The 23,424-nt window shown below is 42.9% G+C and overlaps 2 protein-coding genes across 2 annotated transcripts; both read left to right on the plus strand.

The window, feature by feature from the left end:
- The first annotated feature begins 447 nt into the window (after window positions 1-447).
- On the plus strand, window positions 448-5,796 carry cav2 (caveolin 2). Its single transcript, XM_041837045.1, has 3 exons — window positions 448-856; window positions 1,787-1,974; window positions 4,274-5,796. Exons 1-3 carry the CDS (start codon window positions 533-535, stop codon window positions 4,422-4,424), a joined length of 663 nt encoding a protein of 220 aa, XP_041692979.1. The 5' UTR covers window positions 448-532; the 3' UTR covers window positions 4,425-5,796.
- A 1,977-nt stretch (window positions 5,797-7,773) lies between these two features.
- On the plus strand, window positions 7,774-14,876 carry cav1 (caveolin 1). Its single transcript, XM_041837046.1, has 4 exons — window positions 7,774-7,822; window positions 8,466-8,521; window positions 9,255-9,425; window positions 14,381-14,876. Exons 1-4 carry the CDS (start codon window positions 7,789-7,791, stop codon window positions 14,720-14,722), a joined length of 603 nt encoding a protein of 200 aa, XP_041692980.1. The 5' UTR covers window positions 7,774-7,788; the 3' UTR covers window positions 14,723-14,876.
- The last annotated feature ends 8,548 nt before the right edge of the window (window positions 14,877-23,424 follow it).

The raw sequence follows: 23,424 nt of genomic DNA on the forward strand, positions 1-23,424 counted from the left end.
AAGGGTTTTCCTCTACCAGGGTGGGGGTTGGGGGCACTACAACATTCAAACATATAGCCTCTGTGAGTGTGTGTGTGTGTGTGTGTGTGTGTGTGTGTTTGTGTTTCCCAACCTCACATGCGCATCTCTCTTGTCTCCTCCTCTCCACCTCTCTCCTCCACATCACTCTTATTTGGAGAGGGTGTGATAGTGGAGGAGAGAGGAAAAAATAGAGCAAGAGGAAGTGAAGGAAGGAGACCAATGTTTTCAAAAAGACTGATGATTGAGGCTCTTTGTGACTTGGCACTCAGACGCCTAATGCTTATCTGAATGGGAATGAGGTCATTTCTAGGGTGGTCAGTGTCCAGCCAATACAAATGTTGAGATATTAACAAATAATGCCCAATGGTTAAATAATGTATATTACAATCTTGCAAGATTGGCCTCGTTCAATATAGCCTAGATCACATCATTCGATTATAATCAGACAAATTGATAAATACAGTGTAAAATACAAACATGTTTGTCCTCTAGTCTAAAATGTCATGGGGACATGACTTTTGCTTGTTGTGTCTACCACCCCACATTGCGCCGCTTTCCGCGCCGGGCGTTGGTGCGTTTCAGATACGCACGGCACTGGCACAGTCCCAAATGCAAAGAGCGCTCCCAACTTCTGACCAACGACAGCTCTCCGCCGCTCACCGCGCCGCCGGACTGTCAAGTGAAAATGGGTCTCGAAAAGGCGAATTACGAAACGAGTATTATCATGGACGAGGACGAGTTCAACAGATCAATCGAACCGATTCTGTCGAAAAAAGACAATGTTTATGCGGCGATTCCAGACCGAGATCCTAATGACATAAACGCTCACTTAAAGGTAAGCTACCCTATCAGTGTATCAGCACACCGTGGGCTCCGGGTTTCACAAAGTAAACTACAGTATGTGGATATGCCTCTATCAAGCCGTAGTTCGATACTTTCATCATGTCACTGTTACTTTGCCATAGGTAATAAACTAGTAACAACATTTTAGGCTATTCATACGTAATAGCTGCACAAACCATGCGCTATTGCCTATGAGTTTAGTTTATAAATTGGCTGTGAGTTTTCATTTGGAGTCAGTCCTCTTATCCAGCCATTTCCTGAACCAATCTGGTCTCAGAGCATTTCGCATTATTCTATTGAAATCCAAGACACCACATTTAGGATGATATGTCACGTTTCGTATGGTATGTATTTGTGGATGTCCATCACCCATTTTGTATATGTCACGAATTACGATTCGTATTGTATGTTACGAATTTGCAAAACGACAATATGTTAAGAATTTGCAAATTGTAAAATATGTTACGTATTTGCAAAATGTATGCTATGTTACGAATTCTAGCTAGGCTAGGGGTTAGGGTTAAGGTTAGGGTTAAATGTAGGAGTTAGGTTAAAGGGTTAAGGTTAAGGTTAGGGGAAGGGTTACCTAACATGCTAAGTAGTTGCAAAGTAGCTAAAAAGTAGTAAGTAGTTGAAAAGTTGCTAATTAGCTAAAAGTTGTCCATGATGAGAGTCAAACTCGCAACCTTTGGGTTGCTAGACGTTGGCATTATACGCCTACCCATCCACCCCAACCAAACACCTACTTTCGTTTTTGAGTGTCCCGGATTTACATTTACTTTGTTACATCTAGTCTATGAGACCAGGCTACCTGAACAGACAGTTCAGAAACATCTGATTGTTTGTTTGTGATTGTACAGGACATATAATGACAGATAGGTATCTGAATGAATGATTCCTGACAAGTTGCCTCCTTCTCCAGGTTGGTTTTGACGATGTGATAGCAGAGCCCAGTTCGAGCCACAGCTTCGACAGAGTATGGATAGGAAGTCACGCTGTCTTCGAACTGGTCAAATACGTCTCCTACCGAATACTGACCACCATCCTTGCCGTGCCCATGGCGTTTATCCTCGGTATTGTCTTCGGGGTCTTCAGCTGTGTTCATATTTGGTATGAACATCACATGCTATCTTGTTGTTTCGGTGCTTGGCCAAGGGCCAATGTTTCCTTTGCCTGTTTTGCTGCATAAATGTATTAGCCTGTTGATGACAGAGAGGGTGATATACTGGGTGTCAGTTTGCACAGTTAAGCTGGTATACTGACATAACATAAGCTATTTAGTTAACAGCATAGGTAGAGTACAACTGTGAATGTGTTTGAAGTGTTTTCACTTTATTTTGGTAATTATGTCATAACCTTTCCATATGCAGGTATATAGAACAGATATAGCCCCTGGTTCTCCTCAGACTTGACTGCCCTTGACCAGCACAAAAACATCATCTGGGCTAGACAATCTTGACCCTTTCTTTCTAAAATTAGCAGCCGAAATTGTCGCAACCCCTATTACTAGCATGTTCAACCTCTCTTTCATAACGTCTGAGATCCCCAGAGATTGGAAAGCTGCCACGGTCATCCCCCTCTTCAAAGGGGGTGACACTCTAGATCCAAACTGTTACAGACCTATATCCATCCTGCCCTGCCTTTCAAAAGTTTTTGAAGCTGGAGACTCTTATCTCCCTCACTAACTTTAAGCGTCAGTTGTCAGAGCAGCTTACCGATCACTGCACCTGTACACAGCCCATCTGAAATTAGCCCACCCAACTACCTCATCCCCATATTGTTATTTATTTTGCTCATTTGCACCCCAGTATCTCTATTTGCACATCATCTCTTGCACATCTATCATTCCAGTGTTAATACTAATTGTAATTATTTTGCACTATGGCCTATTTATTGCCTTACCTCCATAACTTGCTACAATTGCACACACTGTATATATATTTTCTGTTGTATTTTTGATTTTGTGTTTTGTTTTACCCCATATGTAACTCTGTGTTGTTGTTTTTATCGCACTGCTTTGCTTTATCTTGGCCAGGTCGCAGTTGTAAATGAGAACTTGTTCTCAACTGGTTTACCTGGTTAAATAAAGGTGAAGAAAAAAAATATATATATAGGCCTATTTTCCATAATGTACTGTATGCATGCCAGTGGACACAGGTGCCTAAAGGACAAAATACCACTCAAAAACTATATTTTGGTATTTGTTTCAGTAGGGCACTGTTGATATGGTCCCAAAATGTTTTGCATGTCAGCAATCAAGTTTTCAAGATATAGAACTTCAAAAATACAGAAAGTGTCACAGTATGATGTGTTTTATTGTATCAACAGTGGACTAATTAAAACAAATACCAAAAGATAGTTTTTGAATGGTATTTTCCTTTAAGTTGTAGGGAAATAATACAACTCCTTACATTCACAAACTGCCTGAGAGTCACTTAGTAAGCTTGCTACTTGCTGAAACAACACCAAAAGTGAGGCACGTTATAGAAAGTTAGGAGGAATACAGTGTTCCAGTGGTAGTGGAAAAAAGCCCCCATACTCCCTGCCAGACAGTTGGCATTCTAGTCTGCCTTGCAGCACCGTAGGCCTATTTTCAGAGGAGAATGGGACATTCCACTAGAATAGATAGGCTACAGATTGTTTTGAGCATGTTTTGTGGGCATGTCACAGAGTAACTTTAATGCGACCTTTACTACAGTTTCTGGACTAGTTTTTCCATGTCTCAATGTCTCAGTCTCTCTACAGAATTTATTCTGCTTAAAGCCATTGTCTGTATACCAAATGGCATCCATAGGGCCCACAGGGCTTTGGTCAAACGTAGTGCACTATATAGGGAATAGAGTGCAATTTGGGACGCTACCATTGTGTAGAGGAAGAGGAAGTCAGCAATGTCTGTCACAGCTTTTATGGCGGATAAGCAATGTAAATAAGGCTTTGGTGGCAGAAATCAATAGAGGATGGAATGGTAACTATAGCAAACAGTTGACCCTGTGACTGGTCAATGGATGTCTGGGGTGTGGATAGGTGTTACAAGATACAGTGGTACTAGAGAAGACACACTAATAACACTCCCTAGCCTTAACACATACTACAGGCTGCAAGCATTCATGAAAGTCTGCATTAACTGTTTACGATTATGATTATCCCAAAGGGACAAAGTAAGACGATGAAGAAGGCTGTGTGTTGAATGCATGTTAAGAGGTACTCTGCAGTCTGTAACAAACGCAACCTATTAGGGCTTTCTCATGCGCTTGATATTACACTCAAGGCTATAGGTTTCTCGTAATGTAATAAATATGCATGTAATAGCTATGCACGACTACACATTATGTGCATTTGAAGAATACTGTATGTTTGCGATGCAAAGTTGAACCTGTTGTTGTGGTCCTTCCTTCTCTCCTCCCTGCAGGGTGCTGATGCCGGTGGTGCGGAGCTGTCTGATGGCGCTGCCCTCTGTCCAGATTGTCTGGAGCAGCCTGACAGACATGCTCGTCACCCCCCTCTTCCACAGTATGGGCCGGTGTCTGTCATTGGTTCACGTCAAGACCACAGACAACTGATAGGGGCTTTCCTTCCCTGTCATGAAGACGCACAGAGGGGGAAGGCACAGAGGGGGAAGGCACAGAGGGGGAAGGCACAGAGGGGAAGGCATGGGATCGGATGAGAGAGACATATAAATGATTTATTAAAGAATATCACTTTTTTGACTTATGTCTAAGTGGAAAAATAAGGTATCCTTTACTCATGTTTGTGTTGAAATATATAAGCTCTTTATAAAGCCAACATCAACACTCCATAATATCTGGTAGAATGATGATATAATAATTTATAAGAAGGCTAACAGTTACCTGTAAAGTAATGATAAGTTATAAGTGGTCATAAAGGTTGATTGGGGTAAACATCCCTTAGACAACACCATGACACCATCTGGGTAATAAGATGATCCAACATGATAATTTATGTCATCTGGAATTTCACAAAAGATTAATCATAATGTCTCATGTTTAAAGAAGTGCTTGTGTCAAGCTTTATAAAGGGCTTTTATGTATACTGCCAAATGAACATTTTGCATTTGTGACCAAAACTAATTATTGTAATTCCATAGTTCTGATTCTAAAGAACTGTTTTAATCATGTTGGATCAGATCAGGGCAACATGGGAATTGACAATAAGGCATCTCACCATTCCTGACATCAGACATGTAATATGTGTGTAGTTTCTGCTTTTTATGTGTTGTACATATAGCAGAGGATTCGGCAGGAAATTGAATGAATGAATTCCTTCATATGTTTTCTGTAATAGAGTGTACCTAGATCCAAGATGCTGGGGTGCAGATTATTGCATACTTGTGCAGCCTTATTTTGCTACTGCTGTGTTGATCTCGCAGTGCTTTGGATATATTTTTGGGCAATAGCTTTTATAGTAAGGGGCAGTTTCCCGGACATAGATTAAGCCTAGTGTCTAGCCTAGAGATTCTCCATTAAGCTTCCTTTTAGTCTCCATTAAGCTTCCTTTTAGTCTCCATTAAGCTTCCTTTTAGTCTCCATTAAGCTTCCTTTTAGTCTCCATTAAGCTCGCTTTTCTGCGTCCGGGAAAACCTAAGACAGTTGTATACATTTTGAACAGGAGGTGGACTAAATGTCCAATATAATATAAAACAGGAGTATTGGCTCTCTAACTTATTATTTATATGCCACGCACAATTGTCATGTTTCTTGATTGTCCATGTTTTGATTGAAGACATGAAAAAACTGGACAGAACTTGTGTCTTATGTTTCTGAAGATAATGAGGTGACTACACTCCAGTTTATTGTATTGAGTGAAGCGTTGATACACTTGTCAGGTACATGGCTGTAGGCCTACACTCTTAGAAAAAAAGGTGCTATCTAGAACTTAAAAGGGTTCTTCAGCTGTCCCCATAGGATAACCTTTTGAAGAACACTTGTTGGTTCCAGGTAGAACCCTTATGGGTTCCATGTAGAACCCTTTCCACAGAGGGTTCTACATGGAACTCAAAAGGGTGCTCCGATGGGGACAGCCGAATAAACCTTCTGGTACCCTTTTTTCTAAGAGTGTAGGTACTGCTGAGCTTGTTTTTAGCAGCTAGTAGTAGCTAGCTTGCATGCTTTACTTCAAAACCCAACTATATAGAGAATCTCTACAGACAGATATTGACAGAAATATCTGGCAGATAGTGCCACCAGTTCTTCACAGCTCATATAAATAATAGAACTCACACAAGACCCTGTGCTTTGTTTAACCTTTTACTTCAGTGGGCTAAATCAGGGTCACACATAGTGTTTCTTGGTAGTCTTAAACAAATCTACTTTGAAACAAAAGTATACACCTCACACACATGGTTATGGGCTTTAAAAAAACACCTGTTCCATGTCAGAGTTAGAGTTGAAATGTATTCAATTTTGAGTTTGTATCCCAATATTACACTTTATATACTATACATCACAGAAGACTGAAATATAACAAAACCGTTTGACATAGAAACAACGGATTTTATGTTATAATAAAAAAGGAATGTTTATTAATTATGAAATTATTACAAATATTAATAACATTCCACCAATGAGGCCACTAGAGGGTGAGTTGGTCATTTGACTGCAGGAAAGGGCTACATGAACAACCATGCGCAGCGGTTCTCTCAGTGACTTCTAATCATTTGGCTATAAAGCGAGACGGTTGACAGCCTGACAGCCAATAGACCATGTATGTACTTGGCTGAGTTGGTTCTTCTCTGCTGAGAGGAAATTGGAGGTGTGATTGTACAATAGAACACACCGGTGTTGAGTTTGTAGCAAAAATGTAGCAAAAATTGACAATGACGTCATTCTAATTCTGCTCAACAAACGACACTTATTCTTTGATTTGTGTAAATTACCAAAAATGTTCATTTTCTTCACCAAATAAAGAATCTTATTTCTAAAATGTTCTGAGTATTGCTGTGTCTGTCTGTCATAGAAGGTAATGAGAACTGTGATAGGAGGGCTAGGTTATGTTTCTCAGTCTCAGTGCCAGAGAAAAGTTGTAAATTACTGACTGAGCTGGTCTGATTGCACAAGACACTTTCCTATATAGAGAGGAAAAGAGCTGCCTCTGTCTGTGGGCCTATGGAACCTGACCTGGGGCTCAGTTTATAACCTACAGGTTTACACACAGCACAATACTGACTAGGAAGAATATTCCATACTTGAATATTCCATACTGATAATCTGCAGGTTTGCGCAAAGACAAAACTCTACTGATTCGGTACAATGTGAAAAATATTCCATACTGCAATGATGGTTCTACAACGTTCGTCCAGCGAGTTGTACTCACGGAAATGCCCCAGATTTATGAGTTGTTTGACTTATGAGCCTTCAACGTATCTGGGTCAGCACACTTACCTTCTGCCTACGGTTATCCCCCTGGTTACAGGTCTTCAGTCTAATGTGAAGCATATTCATCTAATTCTCTCTGTTCCTTAATGCCAAACACAAGAGGAATGGTTCTTCTTTCTTCTACATCTGGGTACTCACTGTGTATTTTCCGAAACCATCTATCTCGCACCAATAGCACTGAGTATACAGCAGTACCGTGTCTAAAGACAATTTTCTCCTCAGGGACATTAAAGATGATCATAAGGAACCTTTTTATAAATGAAAGCTGGACACTGTTGTGATTATGACTCATTTGCATTCTTTTTTGCATGGTCTAGACCTCAGCTAACTCTGCAGTAGAGTCCCATTGGTCTGGTTGTCTTCCCTAGAGAATGGCTACAGTCAACTTCTAGTGACTGAGTTCTGCAATGAAAAGGGACAGTACTGTGTAGCCTAGGTTACCAATTACAACCCCCATACACTCTCACACACATACACACACACACACACACACACACACACACTGGCTGAAAATAACGGGGACAGGACTATTATGTCTCTGGGACTGGTGTCATTTCCAAACCAAGGTGAGTTGTTTCCCTGGGCAGATAATCAGACAAAGGAATGTAGACAGACCACCATGACCAGAGCAGGTTCCTAATCCTTACAGAGCATAGGGCTGGGGGAACTCAATCCCTCAGTTTACTCAGGAAAGACAGCAGCCAACAGAAACGACACATAGCACACACACACACACTAACACACACACACACACACACACACACACACACACACACAGAGGAACAAACGACACACACACACACACACACACACACACAGGCCAACTTGAAAACACAATCTTAGTAGTTGAACAGATCAGGTCAGTTTCTCCACAACTAGCTGCTGCGTAATGTATTGAGCAGTAGGTTAATGGCGGGTTACAGTTTCATCCCGCTGCACTGCTTGTCTAAACAGGTGACTGCTGAATGAATAAGACGAGCATTCATTCAGTCCATGCAGAGGCACGCAGAGATTTCTCATTCAGGTCTCTCCGGCGCCTTAACTTGAATTTTGCTTTCAATGAGCACAACGTAAAGATAAGCGATATGATTTGGTAATATCCCAGGAAGAGCTCCAAAGTCGTTAACAAACAGTCCCCACGCCTCCTGTTGATTTGCTTCCTCTGTTAAACTGACACTGTCTTGCTTCAACAACATACTGGTCTGTTAGCACTTCAGGCGCGGGACAGCATGACTGGCGGACTCAAGGACGGCGAAACTGACGAGGTAAGGTTCTCTGCGTCCTGTCACAATCCAACTTTTTCTTTTCCAGTTTTATGATAGCCTATATTTTGTATTTTATAATGGATATTGAATAATATGTGAGCAACACATTTTCTATGGCTCATTCTCATTGTGACATTTATCGAAAATGCCCTTGGAAGATTGGGAAACTGGAACAATTTTTTACTCCAAAGCACTATTTGCCATCTTTTTTGGCACCTAGTTGTGAACGTTACTCCCACTCCCCTCTCGTCTCCATTAGCACTGGCATGATACATTTGCAGTTATTTATTAACTAGCCTACACTAATAGCATTCTGTGCGTTATTTCATTTTTAATCCACTTGAAACACACAATTGTGAATACAAGTTGTCTTTAGAATGTTAATTGTATTAGACTAAGTCAATCGAAAATGCAATTTCCATTACAAGTTGACAGTTTACATGCGTGAAAATAAGCTTTCGATGCTTTCTGTGAGACAGGTTCTGTATTTACAGAGAATAGCCAGCCGAACAATCTTTATGCAGGCATTGTGTGAGCGTTTGGAGATGACCCCTTGCGGTGAGAGATGGATCTCTGCTGTTGAGGGGTGTGGTACTACCCTTTTAAAACCATCTCAGGCTGGGGCAGGCTGCTAACTCTGGTGCGCTCCAGTCGACCTTCTCTGCCTCTCTGCCCATCTCTCCACTAACTTATAAACGTATAACGCTTCTCTTATTCACCTCCGGACTCACAGGAATTTCTGCACTCGCCGTTCATCAGGAAACAAGGGAACATTTATAAACCTAATAACAAAGACATGGATAATGACAGTATGAGCGGGATGAAGACGATGCAGGATGTCCATACGAAAGAGATCGACCTGGTGAACCGGGACCCCAAGCGCTTAAACGACGACGTTGTCAAGGTGAGTTCAACACCGAACCAGTCCGTAGACGGTATTTTTACCCATGAAGAGAAAATAATTGTTTATGGATTTTTTTCACTAGTAAGATTTCACTTTGGACCTTTTTATTTACTTTATTTATTAGACTGGTTTGATACGATTATTATTTGATCAAATCGTGCGTCATATAAATTATAGTTTAGGTTAGAACTAGTTCAGTTCCAATATTGCATGTGGATGGTTTTGTACTTGGACACATTAACTAATGTTGTTATATTATCAATGTTCCCATTATAATATACCAAGGAGGACTGGAAATTGTCACTCGCACGATTACTGGGCAGGCTAGGAGCTGCCAAATGTGCATAGTAAGCTGCGTGCGTCAAGGGCGCACAAAGTACTGCGTGTGTCTTATGGTTGGTGGGTCTCATGGCATTCTCGTGTGTAGCCTATACTATGTGTCCGTTTGATTTTTTCGGATTCATGACCCCAGTTTACAATGTTTTACATCGGCCAGAATAGGTTTGTGAAGGGCTCAACACATGCGTAAATGTGGTGCGTACGCAGCAGCGTCTCTTGCCTATTTTGCTGGTGCGGCTGCTGTCATTAGCCGAACATCCTTGCTCTGGTTTTGGAACGGAGGAAACATCACGAATTTCCTGTTGTTGGAACAGAAATGTTCTCACAGTCCTTGTTTTATAGTTACACATGTCTCTTATTCTGTGAGTGAGTTATTGGAGAGCAAACGTATTTCCAACGTAGACTACAACCACACTGTGCCCATTTTGTGTTTATGTAAAATATGAGTTTGTTGAGAGAAGCCCTCGCTGACATTACTGTGGTACGTGTGAAAATCACCTGTCATCCGTTGGTGGGAACAGAAAGGCCCAGGTGACACAGTCAGAGTCTGTGTCCCAAATGGCACCATATGCCTTATGGCCCTGTTCAAAAGTAGTGCACTACATAGGGAATAGGGTGCCATTTGTGACATAGACTGTCCATCTATCCTCATGTCCAGCTGGGTTATTGTTTCATCTGTAAAGAGTCAGTTACCACTGGGAGAGGGTCAGCCGTTTGAAGTAGTGAACTTTGCCTTCATAAAACAGGGAAACACCCAAGTAGCTGCAGGGGCAGGCAGGCCAAGGGATCTCCCTCTCTCTCCCCTCTCCTCCCCCTCCCACTGCTCTGTCCTATATCCCCCTTTGTCTCTCTCCCTCCCTCTCTGCAATCCTCAGGGATGCGTCAACTAGGGAGCAATGACTACATTCTCTCTCCCCTGTCTCCTAGTCTCCCTTCTTGTGTGCATTTGCTCCGTTTCATTTCAATAGGTTTGTTCATATAAAAGATAATCTTGTGTGTTAATGGTAAGAGGAAACCCAACTCACACAATTTAGATAAAAGTAGAGATGATTGTAAAAAAATATTTATCTCTGTCTTGCAGTTTCCCCCCCCTCTCTCTCTCTCTCTCTCTCTCTCTCTCTCTCTCTCTCTCTCTCTCTCTCTCTCTCTCTCTCAATTCAATTCAAAGGGCTTTATTGGCATGGGAAACATATGTTTACATTGCCAAAGCAAGTGAAATAGATAATAAACAAAAGTGAAATAAACAATAAAAAATGAACTGTAAACATTTCACACAATTTAGATAAAAGTAGAGATGATTGTAAAAAAAATATTTATCTCTGTCTTGCATTTTTCCTCTCTCTCTCTCTGACTTCCTACCAACTGATTGTAACAGTGAGACAGACTCTTCAGTATGCTCAGAATATAATACAGCCTTATGATTCTGCTATTTTAATCAAATCTACAGACCGCTAGTGTAATCATCTGAAGTCACATGTATTCTCCCAGGCTATAGAGGTTTGGAGTTCTAAATGTTGTCAATGGAGGTGTGTGTTTGGGGTGCCCTCACTATGCTGCTGTTATGTACATTTACATTTACGTCATTTAGCAGACGCTCTTATCCAGAGCCACTTACAGTTAGTGAGTGCATACATTTTTCATACTGGCCCCCCGTGGGAATTGAACCAACAACCCTGGCGTTGCAAGTACCATGCTCTACCAACTGAGCTACAGGAGGGCCAGGGAACACGAACACACACACACACACACACACACACACACACACACACACACACACACACACACACACACACACACACACACACACACACACACACACACACACACACACACACACACACACACACACACACACACACACACACACACACACACACACACACACACACACACACACACACACACACACACACACACTACTCTCCTTCTGCAGAACCATGTGTACCAGTAGACCTTTGACTTTCTCTAGCAGTGATCTTATAATTTATCTGGAATTTCGGCAGCTGCACTCCCTCAACCGGCCACATCAAAGAATCACCATCACTGAAATCCATGCAGAGTTTGGAGAGTTTGCCCTGGGAATAGAATATTTCCTCTCATAAAGCCTGGTTCTTTATATAGCCCAGGGCCAGGCAGCCTTCTGTTAAACCCCGATGGGGCTGAGTCTGAGCTGAGCTGAGCTGCGCAGACACACCCACGGCCACACTGTGCAGCGCGGACAGCAGCGATCGGCTCGCTAACCAGCCGCTAGCTAACATCTCCCTGCCAAACGTTCTAGTATGCCGGGACTCCCAGAGGAGGGAGGCGGGAGGCACATTATATTGGGAAATTAAGACATTCAGGCTTAATGGTAAGCTGAGGCAGGGTTTCCCTTAGATTGTTCAGGTAGGGTGCAAACAAAGGCCCAAATCAACATTCAGGGCTAATTTATTAAGCAACAATTTCAGTTGAAATCAATTGAAGCCAAATGATTTATTTTAGGTGGGGGAAAACACAGCTAGGTAGGGATGGCCCATCCTACTTACACAATGGTGGAGGAAACACTGGACTGAGGCATTCAGCACTCTAGGGACAGAATGGAAAAATATATTACATGCCTCTCTCAAGATTGCAGCCAACCAGACTGGTCACATGTTGTCCCTGAGAACTAGTTGGTTTTACTGTATGCCCAGTAACTAAAGGGGCGATAGGGGCTGAGACATTGTATCTATCTAGCCAACCATGACTTGCCCACCAATAAATAAAATCCTCTCAGGCTTTCCCTCCGTATTACCTAGGGCTGTTTCTCATAAAGAATGTTCTTCTCTGTTCACTATAGTTCAATTATCTATTGCAATAGCAAAGTAATAACAACTCCCTGTGAATAAAATGTATTTGCTGACTTGTGATCTTATCTTATGTTTATGTCTTTCTAAACTAGGCTTTAGAAAAACATAGGCACTCTCGCTTACAATTAAAATATTAGCATCTTTAAAAAAAAATTAAACGTTACATTTCGGCTGCTAACAGCTCTCATCAGAACCATTCTACACAGACCTCTCATTTACTCTCCATCCAAGTGATGGAAACTGTGTCTGTGGGCCTACATACAATACAGTACTCAAGATGTATGGCTCTGGAAAATGAAATGGAATTTGCTGGGTTTTGTGGCGTAAAGAATTATGAGATTTATATTACAGGGTTTCACCACCAAGCTATTTTACGCTATACGTTTAGCATGTTCAGTTTAGCGAGTTCCCTGTGTACACAGTAAGAGCTGGTAGAATGGCTCCTGAATCAAATGAACAAAGACCTATATTGCATAGAGGCAAATGTAGCTCAGTTGGTAGAGCATGGTGCTTGCAATGCCAGGGTTGTGGGTTCGTTTCCCACGGGGGGCCAGTATGAAAATGTATACACTCACTAACTGTAAGTCGCTCTGGATAAGAGCGTCTGCTAAATGACGTAAATGTAAAATGCACTAGACACAGGTGATGTTAAACCCTCTGACAGCGACACGTCTCTCGCAGACAAAACACACACGCAATAATTAACTGTAAAATAAATATTTGCTGTATCATGGGCCTGGAATCAAAGGGAAGAGTAAAAGAGAAAGAGTGAGAGTGGTAGCACGAGAGAGAGTGGGAAAAAGAGAGAGAGAGCGAGAGAGGTAGTGAGAGTGGTAGCACTAGTGAGAGACTGGGAAAAAGAGAGAGAGAGCGAGAGAGGTAGTGAGAGTGGTAGCACTAGTGAGAGACTGGGAAAAAGAGAGAAAGACAGAGAGCAAGTATGTGTGTGCTCGCGTGTGTGTTTTTCCACTTTACAATCTGCACTAAATCGTCTATGAGGTCATGGGTACTTGGGAGGCACGTCGCAAACCCGTCGATCGCCTGAGAAGTCTGTTTACACTGAAAATAAATAAATGTCATGGTTTACCTCACTGGGGCCATCCGGCTTCTCTTTACTACATGTAGGTACTAGAGGACACATATAGCTTTAATACAGGAGCTTGGAGGCTCTCAGGTGGTGAATGTAAACTGAACTGCATTAGAGAGAACTCCAGGGTAGAGAAGGGCATTGCAGTAGAACTGGGCAGAGTCTGAAATGACACTGTATTTCCTGTTTTGAATTGGAATAGGGTGCTGGCTGGTTCTAACCAAAACCAGTACTTGGGAATAGGCCAATGACACTGACCAAAAGTACTGCACTATCTTGGGAATAGGGTGCTGGCTATTTGCCCTCTGATTCAGACACTTCTATGTGTCTCTGTCTTGTGTATCAGTCTGTCTGTCAGGAATGTGAAGAGGTGGTTTAGGAGGGTAGAGCGAGTAGGAGGAGGGCCTCACACAGCAAGTGTAGCAATCACAAAATGTTTTTGCGAAGGGGGGTAGGAGAGTGGGTGGGTGGTTAGTTTGACCTGGTTTGAGTGCTCGTACCAGCCACTATGAGGAGACATACATCTCTTGTAATATTTCTAGTACTTGTGTAACTTCAGAACAGGGGCACAAATGTATGGGAGGGCAACAGCTGTTTATTTTTAAAAATATATTTTTAATCTGTTTTTTGCTTTGAGAGTGGCTGTCTAATTTATCATTGCTGATTCATCGATTTTAACCATTACTCTCCTCTCCTGTCAGGTGGACTTTGAGGATGTGATCGCAGAGCCTGCGGGCACGTACAGCTTCGACGGCGTGTGGAAGGCTAGCTTCACCACCTTCACGGTGACCAAGTACTGGTGCTACCGTCTCCTCACCGCCCTGGTGGGCATCCCGCTGGCGCTGGTCTGGGGCATCTTCTTCGCCATCCTGTCCTTCATCCATATCTGGGCGGTGGTGCCGTGTGTCAAGAGTTATCTGATAGAGATCCACTGTGTCAGCCGCGTCTACTCCATCTGCGTCCACACCTTCTGCGACCCGCTGTTCGAAGCCATGGGCAAGTGCTTCAGCAGCATCCGCATCAGTACCACCAAGGGGGTATAGAAAAGACGAGGAAGGGAGGATGAAGAGGAAGAGGAAGGGAGGATGGGAATGAGGAGGGGAGGTGTGGAAACCATAACTAAACACAGATTGAAAGGGGGGAGAAGTCACCAGAAGAAAAAGAAAAGAGAGAGAACAACTTCTGATAAAATTAGAGGTGAGACATTTCCAGAGCTGTGGAAGGGATGTTGGAGGTAAGGGAACAGTAATAGAGAGCATCTGGCCCCTCCTCTCTTTCTCCCTCGACAACAATGGTTTCTCTCTCCAGTGCTTGTTTAACCAACAGGGGCACAGGATTACATCGAGGGTCATTCCTTGGGGTCTTTGTTTTTCTGTTTGTTTTTCTTTCGTTTTTTTATTCTGTATTTGTTAGCGTTGTTTATCACTGCAGGAGCATCACGCTAGCCCCCCACCCCATCCATTCCTCCTATTGTTCCAAAATGTTGTGTGACCCTCTCTGATTATAGCTTGTTTAATGGGGAGTATTGATTGAATGATTGATAAGTTAGTTAATTGATTGATTGATAGGCTCATATAATAGATGTTGGTGTCCTCTCTGCTGGGTTTGTGTGTTTGGGGCATGTTTTTTGGGAGGGGGGTGGTTTTGGTGAAGGGGGGGGATATCCCTGTGCCTGTCCCACTGCGTTGTTTTGAGAGACAAATCCCACCTGACACAGCACAAAATCCTAGACCCAAAACCTTATCAACGTCCCTCCCTCTCAGCCCCCCTACCCCCACCGACCCCCTCTCATACCCCCACCGACCCCCTCTCAGCCGCCCTACCCCCACCGACCCCCTCTCACACCCCCCACCGACCCCCTCTCATACCCCCACCCCCTTATGCCTGCCCTGCCTCCCAGTCTGAAACACTGAACCTGCCCTTGTTTCTGCATGCACCGCCACAAAGCCACCGAGCCAACTAACACACTGCTGTCAGTCTGTACGCCCAGACAGACAGACACACAGCTATAGGACAACATCGCTCACAGAGCCTGCCCTGCCCTCAGCCCAGTGCCACATGATGACATCATAATCACTCTCTCCATCAGCATTCAGATCCAGTTCTACTACAAGCCAGAGAGACTCAATTCCATGACAACAACCAGGTCTTAAATACAGTTTTCAGATAGTTTCTATGTGACCGAGAATGTTTTTAAGTTTGCCTTTGAATCTCGGGAGAAATATAACTTGATCTTTGTTTCATTACATTCACACCATTGGATCTTTTTTTTTATACCATTGAGGTCTCTTCTCTTCTAAAATGGACGGGAGGATTGAACCTTGTATGTTGATGCACATTGCGGTAGCTGTAACTAAATAACCATGGCTTTTTATTCCTACACTTTCTGAAGATGAAGAACTTTTGTTTTGAGCTTTTTTTAAATTCTGTTGTTTTATACTAGCCTTGCCCAATGTATGCACAAGTTGAGTAGCATTGTCATATATATTCTTTTTTTTGTTGTTGTCCCCAATGAGTTTGGATGAGTTAAGTCCCTGATTGACTAGTTTGGTCTGGTGTAGCATTCTGCTTGTTGGCTGAACAAGGACAATCAGCTAACCGGTCTCCCTCCCCTGAGACCACTGCTGTTTGACAACGAATGGGAGCATATTTTTGTTCTATACTGACATGAATCTCACTTTGTGTGCATCCCAAATGGCACCCGCATCCCAAATGGCACCCTATTTCCTATATACACTATTAACCAAAGTTCAGTATGGGACCTGGTCAAATGTAGTGCACTATATAGGGAATATGGTGCTATTTGGGATGTCTCCTTTGACTCTGTCACCTTTTATCTACCTGCTGTCTGTGAGGATGGTAAATATTAGCACGTTGCTTGATTGAATTCATTTTTTGACTTGATGAAAAGGTCATACATATTTTTATATTAAAATTGAATTTGTCCTTCCCTTGCTTTTACTGTACAATCTCACATCACGCTGTGCACATTAAACATTTGTATAATCCAATCTGCTAGCCTGCTTGTATTGCTTGTTTGTTTGTGTTGTTTTGGTTGTGAATCAGTTCTCTTTGTTGTCATGTGACTTTGACCTTATTTGACTTTAGTGAGAACTTGATGTTAGCCTACATTGTGCAAATAAGCCTACAGGCAAAATAACCCAAAACACAGAGACACTTTAGCCTATAAAAATTCATTTTGCTCACCCTTATGGAAAAACCACATGATTTCACATGTGAAATGTCCACGTTTTGCACATGTGAAATTCCATATGTGAAATCAGATTACCCCATGTGTTTTTGGAACACTTCACATGTGATGATATTTCACATGAAGTTTCAAATGTAGATTTTCATGTGATTACATAACCTTTCACATGTGGATTCAAATTTTCATATGTTAATTTTTTTCACATGCGATTTCACAGGTGATGCCCTGCAAAATAAAATGACTCGTTAGGATACACACACAAACAGCACTTTTAACATACAGTGTTTTCAACTTACATATTTGACACACAATTACATTGTGTATGTATATTTACACAGTAATTATTATTTAGAGTTAAGTTATAGAAATCAATGATGAGAGAATAGTCAAATTAACTGATAACTAAAATAGCAGTGTAGACGGCACTATTTTGCTAAGAGCAAAGATGTACACTGCTCAAAAAAATTAAGGGAACACTAAAATAACACATCCTAGATCTGAATGAATGAAATAATCTTATTAAATACTTTTTTCTTTACATAGTTGAATGTGCTGACAACAAAATCACACAAAAATTATCAATGGAAATCAAATGTATCAACCCATGGATGTCTGGATTTGGAGTCACCCTCAAAATTAAAGTGGAAAACCACACTACAGGCTGATCCAACTTTGATGTAATGTCCTTGAAACAAGTCAAAATGAGGCTCAGTAGTGTGTGTGGCCTCCACGTGCCTGTATGACCTCCCTACAACGCCTGGGCATGCTCCTGATGAGGTGGCGGATGGTCTCCTGAGGGATCTCCTCCCAGACCTGGACTAAAGCATCCGCCAACTCCTGGACAGTCTGTGGTGCAACGTGGCGTTGGTGGATGGAGTGAGACATGATGTCCCAGATGTGCTTAATTGGATTCAGGTCTGGGGAACGGGCGGGCCAGTCCATAGCATCAATGCCTTCCTCTTGAAGGAACTGCTGACACACTCCAGCCACATGAGGTCTAGCATTGTCTTGCATTAGGAGGAACCCAGGGCCAACCGCACCAGCATATGGTCTCACAAGGGGTCTGAGGATCTCATCTCTGTACCTAATGGCAGTCAGGCTACCTCTGGCGAGCACATGGAGGGCTGTGCGGCCCCCCAAAGAAATGCCACCCCACACCATGACTGACCCACCGCCAAACCGGTCATGATGGAGGATGTTGCAGGCAGCAGAACGTTCTCCATGGTGTCTCCAGACTCTGTCATGTCTGTCACATGTGCTCAGTGTGAACCTGCTTTCATCTGTGAAGAGCACAGGGCGCCAGTGGCGAATTTGCCAATCTTGGTGTTCTCTGGCAAATGCCAAACGTCCTGCACGGTGTTGGGCTGTAAGCACAACCCCCACCTGTGGACGTCGGGCCCTCACACCATTTACATTTTACATTTTAGTCATTTAGCAGACGCTCTTATCCAGAGCGACTTACAGTTAGTGAGTGCATACATATTTTTTTTATTTTTCATACTGGCCCCCCGCGGGAATCGAACCCACAACCCTGGCGTTGCAAACGCCATGCTCTACCAACATCCCTGCCGGCCATTCCCTCCCCTACCCTGGACGACGCTGGGCCAATTGTGCGCCGCCCCATGGGTCTCCCGGTCACGGCCGGCTACGACAGAGCCTGGATACCACCCTCATGGAGTCTGTTTCTGACCGTTTGAGCAGACACATGCACATTTGTGGCCTGCTGGAGGTCATTTTGCAGGGCTCTGGCAGTGCTCCTCCTGCTCCTCCTTGCACAAAGGCGGAGGTAGCAGTCCTGCTGCTGGGTTGTTGCCCTCCTACGGCCTCCTCCACGTCTCCTGATGTACTGGCCTGTCTCCTGGTAGCGCCTCCATGCTCTGGACACTACGCTGACAGACACAGCAAACCTTCTTGCCACAGCTCGCATTGATGTGCCATCCTGGATGAGCTGCACTACCTGAGCCACTTGTGTGGGTTGTAGACTCCGTCTCATGCTACCACTAGAGTGAAAGCACCGCCAGCATTCAAAAGTGACCAAAACATCAGCCAGGAAGCATAGGAACTGAGAAGTGGTCTGTGGTCACCACCTGCAAAACCAGTCCTTTATTGGGGGTGTCTTGCTAATTGCCTATAATTTCCACCTGTTGTCTATTCCATTTGCACAACAGCATGTGAAATGTATTGTCAATCAGTGTTGCTTCCTAAGTGGACAGTTTGATTTCACAGAAGTGTGATTGACATGGAGTTACATTATGTTGTTTAAGTGTTCCCTTTATTTTTTTGAGCAGTGTATTATACTGTAGGTAATCAATGTGTAGATGAATGCTACAGACTTTGTGGCGCAGCAGAATGATCAGCGTACTCCATATCCAGAGGTTGTGAGTCCAAATCCCAGGTGAGGTCATATTGAAAAGTCAGTACTAAATGATCAGGTCAGATGGAATCATATTGTCGTTGACACTATTTTAGCTGAACAGCATACCACTTACTTTGAAACCCCCATAAAATGTCATTCCCTTACAAAATTAAAACGTGAAATAGCTGTTTTCACCTGTAAAGAAAGAGACATGTGAGGTCAGTTGTTCACATGTGAAACCGTATGTTCACATGTATTACATTTAGAGTTCACATGTTAACAGCACCTTTTCACATGTGAGGAGAATAACAATAACATGTGAACATGCAAATTCGATTTTCACATGTCAACGCTATTCCACATGTGAGAGTTTGACTTTCACATGTGAAACTTTGTTTAAATGTTGCATCCCCATGTTGTCACATTTATTTCATATGAGATCATGTTTTCACGTGTAGTTTCATGTTATCACAAGTGGCTTTTACATGTTGTCACGTGTTATCACATTAACTTCACATAAGATCACATGTAACCAGAAACAGAGTAACCAGAAACAAGGAAACAAACAGTTGAGTAATATACACTGCAATGTTTAAGAAAACAGGACCTATTTCAGTCTGGATTTATACTAAAAACCATGTAACTGAAGTGAGGCCAGAGGCAAGAAACTCCCTATAGAACTCCATATAGATCCATTAAAAAAAGTATCTTTATTCCCTGCCAGTCGGCCACAGTATCAGTAGCATAACGACCTGGGGAAAGTATTTCAAGTTGCACATGTGAACTCTAAATGTAATACATGTGAACTCTAAATGTAAGACATGTGAACTTCTGGTTTCACATGTGAACTCTAAATGTAATACATGTGAACTCTAAATGTAATACATGTGAACTCTAAATGTAATACATGTAAACTCTAAATGTAATACATGTGAACTCTAAATGTAATACATGTGAACTCTAAATGTAATACATGTGAACTCTAAATGTAATACATGTGAACTTTAAATGTAATACATGTGAACATCTGGTTTCACATGTGAACTCTAAATGTAATACATGTGAACTCTAAATGTAATACATGTGAACTCTAAATGTAATACATGTGAACTCTAAATGTAATACATGTGAACTCTAAATGTAATACATGTGAACTCTAAATGTAATACATGTGAACTCTAAATGTAATACATGTGAACTCTAAATGTAATACATGTGAACATCTTACTTCACGTCGCTCTTTTGTTAATGTGAAAATCTCAGCTCAACAGGTGAAAACAGCGATTTCACGTTTTGTTTTGTAAGGGAATGACATTTTATGGGGGTTTCAAAGTAAGTGGTATGCTGTTCAGCTAAAATAGTGTCAACGACAATATGATTCCATCTGACCTGATCATTTAGTACTGACTTTTCAATAGGACCCCACTTGAGAGTTGAACACACAACCTCTGGATATGGGGTATGCTGATCTTTCTGCTGTGCCACAAAGTCTGTGGCATTTTCCTGTAAGGAAATACAATTCATGTAGTTTTTCTGTAAGGGCACCTTCCTGACTGTTTAAATCTTTTAAAACACAAGCCTTTGCTGTAGGCATCCTTGCTGCTCACACTTGCAGACTGTTCCAAAGAGGCGCTCTATCTGGATCTTAAGACTAGCCTGAGGTAAAAACACTGGATGTTGAAGCTACAACATAATTATTCACCTGTATTGTAAGACTGAGCAGTGTTTATGAATTAGATACACACACAGGGCTAACAGTCAATCACCCCACTTGTGTTGACAATATCGTTCAAAAAGCTGCTGTAGGACTATTTGGCCATTTACAGAAAATTGCATTGACAGATAAGTTTAACTTACAAAGAATGCTAATATTTAGTTTTCATCATAACTGTAATTCATTTTTCCCAGACATAAACCCTCCTTCAGTTTGTTTGCATTCTAAGACATACCATGCTTTTCAGGACACTTTCTGATACTGTATCTATTCCTAATGATCATGACAAAGCAATCAATTTTGAGGATGGCCTCTTGCTTACATCCTATGTAACCACTGACAGTTCTAGGAACCAGGCTGACAGTTCTAGGAACCAGACAGACAGTTCTAGGAACCAGACTGACAGTTCTAGGAACCAGGCTGACAGTTGTAGGAAGCAGGCTGACAGTTCTAGGAACCAGGCTGAGAGTTCTAGGAAGCAGGCTGACAGTTCTAAGAACCAGGCTGACAGTTCTAGGAACCAGGCTGACAGTTCTAGGAACCAGGCTGACAGTTCTAGGAACCAGGCTGACAGTTCTAAGAACCAGACGGACAGTTCTAGGAACCAGGTTGACAGTTCTAGGAACCAGGCTGACAGTTCTAGAACCAGGCTGCCAGTTTTAGGAACCAGGCTGACAGTTATAGGAACCAGGCTGACAGTTATAGGAACCAGGCTGACAAGTCTAGGAACCAGGATGACAGTTCTAGGAACTAGACTGACAGTTCTAGGAACCAGGCTGACAGTTCTAGGAACCAGACAGACAGTTCTAGGAACCAGACTGACAGTTCTAGGAACCAGGCTGACAGTTGTAGGAAGCAGGCTGACAGTTCTAGGAACCAGGCTGAGAGTTCTAGGAAGCAGGCTGACAGTTCTAGGAACCAGGCTGAGAGTTCTAGGAACCAGGCTGAGAGTTCTAGGAAGCAGGCTGACAGTTCTAAGAACCAGGCTGACAGTTCTAGGAACCAGGCTGACAGTTCTAGGAACCAGGCTGACAGTTCTAGGAACCAGGCTGACAGTTCTAAGAACCAGACGGACAGTTCTAGGAACCAGGTTGACAGTTCTAGGAACCAGGCTGACAGTTCTAGAACCAGGCTGCCAGTTTTAGGAACCAGGCTGACAGTTATAGGAACCAGGCTGACAGTTATAGGAACCAGGCTGACAAGTCTAGGAACCAGGATGACAGTTCTAGGAACTAGACTGACAGTTATAGGAACCAGGCTGACAGTTCTAGGAACCAGACAGACAGTTCTAGGAACCAGACTGACAGTTCTAGGAACCAGGCTGACAGTTGTAGGAAGCAGGCTGACAGTTCTAGGAACCAGGCTGAGAGTTCTAGGAAGCAGGCTGACAGTTCTAAGAACCAGGCTGACAGTTCTAGGAACCAGGCTGACAGTTCTAGGAACCAGGCTGACAGTTCTAGGAACCAGGCTGACAGTTCTAAGAACCAGACGGACAGTTCTAGGAACCAGGTTGACAGTTCTAGGAACCAGGCTGACAGTTCTAGAACCAGGCTGCCAGTTTTAGGAACCAGGCTGACAGTTATAGGAACCAGGCTGACAGTTATAGGAACCAGGCTGACAAGTCTAGGAACCAGGATGACAGTTCTAGGAACTAGACTGACAGTTCTAGGAACCAGGCTGACAGTTCTAGGAACCAGACTGAAAGTTCTAGGAACCATACTGACAGTTCTAGGAACCGGACTGACAGTTCTAGGAACCAGGCTGACAGTTCTAGGAACCATACTGACAGTTCTAGGAACCAGTCTGACAGTTCTAGGAACCAGGCTGACAGTTCTAGGAAGCAGGCTGACAGTTCTAAGAACCAAGCTGACAGTTCTAGGAACCAGGCTGACAGTTCTAGGAACCAGTCTGACAGTTATAGGAACCAGGCTGACAGTTCTAGGAACCAGGCTGACAGTTCTAGGAACCAGGCTGACAGTTCTAGGAACCAGGCTGACAGTTCTAGGAACCAGACTGACAGTTCTAGGAACCAGACTGACAGTTCTAGGAACCAGGCTGACAGTTCTAGGAACCAGGCTGACAGTTCTAGGAACCAGGCTGACAGTTCTAGGAACCAGTCTGACAGTTATAGGAACCAGGCTGACAGTTCTAGGAACCAGGCTGACAGTTCTAGGAACCAGGCTGACAGTTCTAGGAACCAGGCTGACAGTTCTAGGAACCAGACTGACAGTTCTAGGAACCAGGCTGACAGTTCTAGGAACCAGGCTGACAGTTCTAGGAACCAGGCTGACAGTTCTAGGAACCAGACTGACAGTTCTAGGAACCAGGCTGACAGTTCTAGGAACCAGACTGACAGTTCTAGGAACCAGGCTGACAGTTCTAGGAACCAGACTGACAGTTCTAGGAACCAGGCTGACAGTTCTAGGAACCAGACTGACAGTTCTAGGAACCAGGCTGACAGTTC

Source organism: Coregonus clupeaformis, chromosome 19 (genome assembly GCF_020615455.1).
Source record: "Coregonus clupeaformis isolate EN_2021a chromosome 19, ASM2061545v1, whole genome shotgun sequence".
NCBI lineage: Eukaryota > Metazoa > Chordata > Actinopteri > Salmoniformes > Salmonidae > Coregonus > Coregonus clupeaformis.